The sequence below is a fragment of the Gekko japonicus genome, unplaced genomic scaffold, assembly GCF_001447785.1.
Source record: "Gekko japonicus isolate JY-2015 unplaced genomic scaffold, Gekko_japonicus_V1.1 scaffold1332, whole genome shotgun sequence".
NCBI classification, from domain to species: Eukaryota; Metazoa; Chordata; class Lepidosauria; order Squamata; family Gekkonidae; genus Gekko; species Gekko japonicus.
Genome location: NW_015167089.1, coordinates 31,109 through 38,066, shown reverse-complemented (window position 1 = coordinate 38,066; position 6,958 = coordinate 31,109). Strand labels below are relative to the sequence as shown.

The 6,958-nt window shown below is 44.0% G+C and overlaps 1 protein-coding gene across 1 annotated transcript in view; it reads left to right on the top strand.

Annotated features, from left to right (window-relative positions):
* Positions 1-3,067, top strand: part of TEC (tec protein tyrosine kinase) — an 82,662-nt gene extending 79,595 nt beyond the window's left edge. The window contains exons 18-19 of the mRNA XM_015412864.1: positions 819-1,014; positions 2,555-3,067. Coding sequence (XP_015268350.1) covers positions 819-1,014; positions 2,555-2,626 — 268 coding nt within the window. The 3' untranslated portion in view covers positions 2,627-3,067. The remainder of the gene's footprint in view (positions 1-818; positions 1,015-2,554) is intronic.
* The last annotated feature ends 3,891 nt before the right edge of the window (positions 3,068-6,958 follow it).

The window sequence follows — 6,958 nt, the reverse complement described above, 5'->3', positions numbered from 1 at the left end:
TTGGGGTGGGTTTTTTTTTTTAATTTGTGTGCGTGCGCGCACATGTCTGGAAGTCATGGCTGACTTCTGGCGACCCCTAGTGGGGGTTGGAGACAAGGACATTCAGAGAGGTGGCTTGATAGCTTTCCTCTGGCTCCTAGCCGTGGTATTCCTTGGAGGTCTCCCGTCCAAGTACTTGCCAGGGTCGGCCCTGCTTAGCTTCTGAGATCTGACAAGATTAGGCTTGCCTGAGCTATCCCAGTCAGGGTGGGTTTTAGGTTTTTTTAATGTAAGGATATAGTAGGGTTTCCCCTTCCCGCAGATTTGTCTTAGAAAGTATTGCATTCATTCTAACAGAGAAAATATTCCATCAGAGGTTTTCCTTTTCAGTACACCAGCAAATTTCATTTTTCCATTGGGAAAAATTTCCTGGGCCTTCCCACCTCTACCTGTAAGTCAGGTCATAATGTTAGAAATATGGGATTAGATCCAACCAACTTTACCACTGGTGAAGGGAGGATGAGGTCCCCTTGGAGGCTATTCTGGGAATCGTGATCTGCATGGATAAAAGCCATGTGGGATGGGGGCTACAATAAGGAAGGGTGTTGGGTGAGATTGCGCAAAAAAGGGTCCAGGCCAAGACTGTGTAACTAGACCCTCAGACTTTCGCTGAGATTACAAAATTAATTCCGCAATGCCTAATTATTTGTTTCAGTCCCACTGGCTTTGCTTTCTATCAGATTTTTAGGATTAACATATGTGCTATTCGTTAGATTTTTAGGATTAACATATATGCTATTCTAGAATATAGATTTGTGTTCTTGTTTGAAATCTTCTATGATCATGAACATATGTTTGTTTGTTTTTAATTTTCCAGGGGTTACCATGTGGGAGGTGTTTACTGAAGGCAAAATGCCTTTTGAGACAAACACAAACTACGAAGTGGTGACTATGATTAGCCAAGGGCACCGTCTATTTCGGCCGAAGTTAGCCTCTAAGAACGTGTATGATGTGATGATGATGTGTTGGCAAGAGGTATGGGTACATTACTATATACGTCAGTTATATGTCTCCATACAGCTTCTGCAGTTGAACCAGCTTAGCCACGGCAACTGATTGCCACAACGAAGGACCAAAGGAGTGTTCTGTTTTGTTGGCCGTAGTGCCATACAACGATTGGTCCTTCATCTCTCTTTCAGAATGTCAGGCACAAAGAAGGCACAGTTTACAGTGCTTCAATGGACTTAGAAGGCTGTGTCTCTGCCTAGGTTGTGCTGTTAGGATATCAGAGAGCATTTGAAACACAAAAGAAATGGGAGAAAACAAGCATGAAGCAAGAGGTGAGGGAGATGATAGGCATGTTTTGTGGACTAAGGAACAAATCATACAGTGCAAGATTGGGAAATGAAGTCCAGAATGAAATTTTGATGGCTCCTGAATTGTAACAACAAGGAGGTCTAACTTGGTAGAAATACAAAATGGGGGGGGGGAGGCGGGGGGAATCACAATTATATATTTTTTAATAATACAGAATAGATTGCTTTAGAAATGAATAATCAGTAGGGTTGCCGAGTGCTTTTTGAGCCGCAGCGGGGGACTCCTGGCTGGCAGCTGGAGTGCATGCACACGCGCATTGCACGCACGTCACCCGGAAGTGACATGACGACGCTGGGGACGGGGCCACGACCATCCGAGGGGAAACCATAGAGTTTCCCCTCGGATGACTGTGGCCCTGCCCCCAGCGTGCCCAGCGTGGTTGCGTCACTTCCAGGTGACGTGCACGTTGGGGTGGGATTCCCCCCAGGGCCCGATCCGCTGGCGGCGAGGAGTGGGCCTCTGGGGCGGGGGTTTCCCTGCCCCCGGGGGGACTTGGCAAGCCTAATAGCCAGGAGGGGGCTTTTAAGGATGTGCCATTTTTATATTCTGTAATAATATCTGTCACACATTTGTGAGTCCAGCTTGATCATCTTTTATTTATGAACAATTTTGATTTTGGCTATTATAGTCTATCTGTTGTATAAGGGGGCCATTCAGGCCAACAGAATTGTTCTCAAGGAAAGCAACCTACTGTTTCTAAAACTGTAAGCCACCTTGGGCGACTTTATAATTAAGAGTCAGGATACAAATCTATAAATCATGGAGTATCTCGTCTCAGCTATATGAAAATTACCCACTAGCAAAAAAAACGTTGTCTTCTATTAGTGTCAATGGATTTATCCTAATATTGCAAGAGTTCTTACAATAAGTGAGGAATGGACCACATGACTTGGAAAGAGCAGTCCTTGTGAATATGAGAAACTATTTACTATTCAGTATGTTGTCAAAGGTTTACTATTCACATTGTGTTCTCTTGTAGACTTTTCATAGATGACTTTTAAAAGTTCTCTGTTTTTATACAAAAATAAATTTTTAACTTAGTTTGATTCCTGATTGAACAAGTAGCACAGCACTCCTGAAATATCCTATGTCTAACGCATCTGTGTCTGTTTGCCTGCTATTGTTGCTTCACCGCATTATTTGTAATGGGACTTTAAGAATCAGCCAGTTCTAACAAAGCCTTTTTTAAAATTTCTAGAACCCTGATAGACGTCCTACATTTCAAGATCTCCTTCAAAAGATTTATGCTATATCAGAGGATGCTTCTTGAGAAGGAACGACAGAAGCACAGAAGGTCACAGCAGAGCCTGCCAGAGATGCTGCTGTGTGCCCTTTCTTGTTAAAGGACAGATCCTAGATGCTGCTGAATGGACCACAAAGGGACAAAGCAATAAGCATGTAATATTTTTGCAAGGAGAAGAGTTTTACCGAGATATCCATCATTTCCTTAGTTACTTATGCAGTACTCTGTCTGAACTGGACATCCATGAGAGTTGCCAAGGAGAAAAATGTAGGCCGGAAAATCCCCACTTGACTACTCATCTACACATGAAGGGTGCAGAAGTCTTTTTCTCATTTCTAATTTCAGATAATAGTTATTACTATTCAAGCACGACGAACTGGTGTGGTGTAGCAGTTCGACAGTGTCCGACTAGGATCTGGAAGTACCAGGTTTGAATCCCCACTCTGCCATAGAAGTATGCTGGATAAACCCGGACCAGTTACACTCAGGGTTGTCTTGAGGATAAAATCGAGGACAAGAGAGTGATGTAAGCTGTTTTGGGTCCTCATTGGAGTGAAAGGTAGGGTATCCATGAAGTCAGTAGATAAGATGAAGAATGACTCTTGCGTGAGAGCCAGCTGTGGCTACGTCATTGCTTTCAGGGGATCGTCTTGAAAAGCCAGCATCTCTCAGTGGCTGGTAGAAGCTATAAATATTGCTGCTAGTTCATAACCCCAGACATTCTTTTAAACGTACCTGTTTGATAGTGAGCACTGATCAGCGACTCTGTCTTGCATCAAAGAACGTGCTTTTATATTTTATCACAGAGTCTCCTAGAGAATTTTAAGTAGCTGGCAGATCTAAAGCCAGTCGTATCAACATGGCCGCTATGGGCGTCATGGAACATAGTGCATCTTGATATGTAGAGCATAGGAAAAAATGTGTACGTAGTGATTGGCCGGATCAGACACTGCTGTAATTTATCTTGAGCCATTAGGACAGCACTGTGAACAGACCAATAAGGAAGCGACTGGAGGATGGACTTTGACACAGCAGTCTCAAAGTAATTTATATAGCCCGCACATTGTAAATAGACGCACTGAACGCATGTATTTATATGAAGTCGCAACTGTATTTTTGACATGCAGCACTGTAAAAACAAATGTAAAAGAAAAACACATGTACTCTGAATTTTGCTATACACTGGAATGTAATTTTCTTGTTTGAATTTGGCACACATGAGCTTTGTAGCCCAACTAATGAAATATTATACAATCAAGAGTGTGTTTCACTTGACATCCTGCTAATCATGCTGCACCATTCATTTTTATGTTCAGATTCTCTACTCCAGAGAGAATTAAACCTCAGCAACACCTGCTAGAATTCCTCCCAAGACCTTTTGCTGCTCCGTACTGTACCCCTATGGGGCCGCGGTGGCTCCGAGGTTAACACACGCTGAAGCTGCAGTGCAGACCTTCTGGTCTGCAGCTTGGCAGTTCAAGACCCAAGTGCCGCGTGACGGAGTGAGCTCCCATCTCTGGCCCCAACTCCTGCCAACTGAGCAGTTCGAAAGCAAGAAATTGCAAGTAGATAAATAGATACAGCTTCATTGGGGAGGTAACAGCGTTCTGTGTGCCTCGGCGTTTAGTCACGCCAGCCACATGACCACAGAGAAGTCTTTGGACAGCGCTGACTCTTCGGCTTGGAAACAGAGATAAGCATCGGCCCCTAGAGTCAGATTCGACTGGCTTTCGACTGGCTTTACTGTACCCCTAGATCCCAAGGTCTGTCGCAGCATCCAAAAGCAGAGCCTTGGCTCTTGGGTCAAAAGCTGTAAGCACTGTATAATAAAATGAGTAGAAGATGATCCAAAATATACAACCAGAATTATCAGCAGAAAGGGAGCGAAAACTGTACTTTCCCAATGGGGAAAATGTCTCGTATTAAAATGGGTAAGTAAATATTTTCATAGCAGACCTCCAGGGTGGAGTTCTGGCACTTTGGCATTACAATTTTGTCTCTCTTGTCAGAATAGTTTTGGGGATCGGACTGTATTGCTGCTGCTTGATTTGGTGGGATGGATGTCTGGATCTGCCTTAGTGTGTTATTGGTGGATAGCGGGAAGGTTTAGAGAGTATCAGCACTATATGAGTACCTTGCTAGAAGCCATCCTGGCTGAGATTATCTTGGAGTTGGTGTTGGGAGATCCCCAGGCTCAGGGGGTCTAGAACAAAGACCACCTTCTCAGACCCAGGTCATACCTACATGGCTGCCCTGGTGTGTTGTGACCAGCACGCAGGGAAGAGCATACATAGAATTGCCAACCTCCGTGTGGAGCCTAGAGTTCTCCCGGAGTTATGACTGATCCCCAGAGTACAGAGATCAGCTCTTCTGCAGAAAATGGCAGCTATGGAGAGAAGAGACTATGGCACCACGTTCCTGCTGGGCTCCTCCCCCCTCCCCACTGTTCCCAGACGCTGCCCCGAGATTCCCAGGAACTGACAACCTGGAGGTGGCAACCCTTGGCATACACTAGATGCTCCTTTTTTTTGTACCATGTAGGATTCTACAGATCTGGTGCAGGAGTTGGTAACAGAACCCATGTCCTAGTCAGATCACAAAAGGCAATGTTGGCCCCATTGACCTCCCACAGCAAGGGTCTACCTCCATCGGTTTCCCCCCTCAGATACTTATGCATCTTAGTGGTTTCTAGAATGTGGTTGGTGAAGACCTTGAAATCCTGGATAGGGTCACTGCTAGTGGTCCTCTTCTCAAACACCAGCTCTTTAGTTAAATAATGGATTGAGGGAACTGAAGAGGTTAGGGATATGGGCAAACATCTTTCTCCTCTGCTACCACCGCATCCTCTAGGTCAGTTGTTCAAATTTGTATGGAGTCAAAGGACGCCAGCCTCAGCGTGGGAACTGGGGATCCCCCAGAATACAGCTCATCTCCAGACTACAGGAAGGCTTTGGAGGGTGAGGTCTGGCATTGTACCCCCACTGAGGTCCTGCAGATTCTGTGAATTAGGCAGATCATGAGAGGGAGGGCAGGAAGGGTTGCATTACTGCTTAGTTCTTGTGGCCCTTTCTTACATGCCCAGGGAAATGCTGATCACCACTTTGGAGTCAGGAAGCAATTTTCTCAAGGCCACTTTGGCCAAGGATCATGGAGATTTTTTTTTGTAATCTTCTGGGCATGGAGCAGGGGTCACTGGGGGTGTGGGTGGGGAGGTAGTTGTGAATTTCCTGCATTGTGCATGGGTTGGACTAGATGACCCTGGATGTGCCTTCCAACTATGATTCTATTCTGATTTCTCGCAAATGTCATTCAATATCTATGCAAGATATTGAGATCATCCACTTTGGAGTTGGGAATTATTAATACCCCCCTCATATATAGCTCACTTTATTTTGAATATGTTTAAAAATGTGAATGTATTAAGTACCGGTATCTACTCATGGTAAGAGACCCCCGCTCTGTGAACTGGCCCCACTCTCAGAAGCCGTTCCTCATGCTACTTAGTAAAGAAGGAAAACGCACATACACAAAACTATACTTTATTCCTTGCCCAACAACATTATAACAAAACTTTAAAAAATCTTCCATCAGAGAAACATTTTTTAAAAATCATTTTATTCAAATTTAATAGTTTAACAGAAACATTTAATAATATGTGCTTCCTGAATGATGATAAAGATTCTCCTGACTGACAAGAACTATGTTCCTGTGCGGAATTACTCCAGTCCATGGGTGTAGGCTGGAGTAACTCTGCATTGGATTGCACTGCAAAATGGTCCTCTATTAATATTGATTTCCTGTGTTATTGAGGCCTTACATTTAAAATTTGGAGTGGAAGTGTCAAAAATCTGCCTTGAAGAATTAATATACTGAACTCCAAAGAAGTAGATTTCAAGGTGGCTACTTCTCATAACAAAAGACCTTAACGTGAATTTAAGACTAGTATTTGAAACAAATAAGCCACATTCCAGGAAGCCTGTCTTTTGGGCTTTCTTCCCTTAAAACATTGTTAAAGGGAAGGAAAAAGTCACCATGAACAAATTGCTTATAAGAGCTACATGGGGAACTCCCCACTCCCCCCCCCCAACCCAATTCCCCTAAATCAGACCACTACACGTCAGAGCAATTTGGAATAACAAAATGAGATTCTCCAATTCTTGATTAGGGGTCTGGTTTGGAGGCCTGTGGACAATTGTTTGTAACTTATGTCAGTGAAGATAAACTAGATCATCTTCTATGTAACAGGCATTCGAAGCAACCCCTCCTTTGAATTGTATGAGGAGAGGAAGGGCCCAGGAGGAACAAACCTAAAGGCACTGGTATTCTGCCAACAATGCCACTGGGCAGCATCTGTTGTTT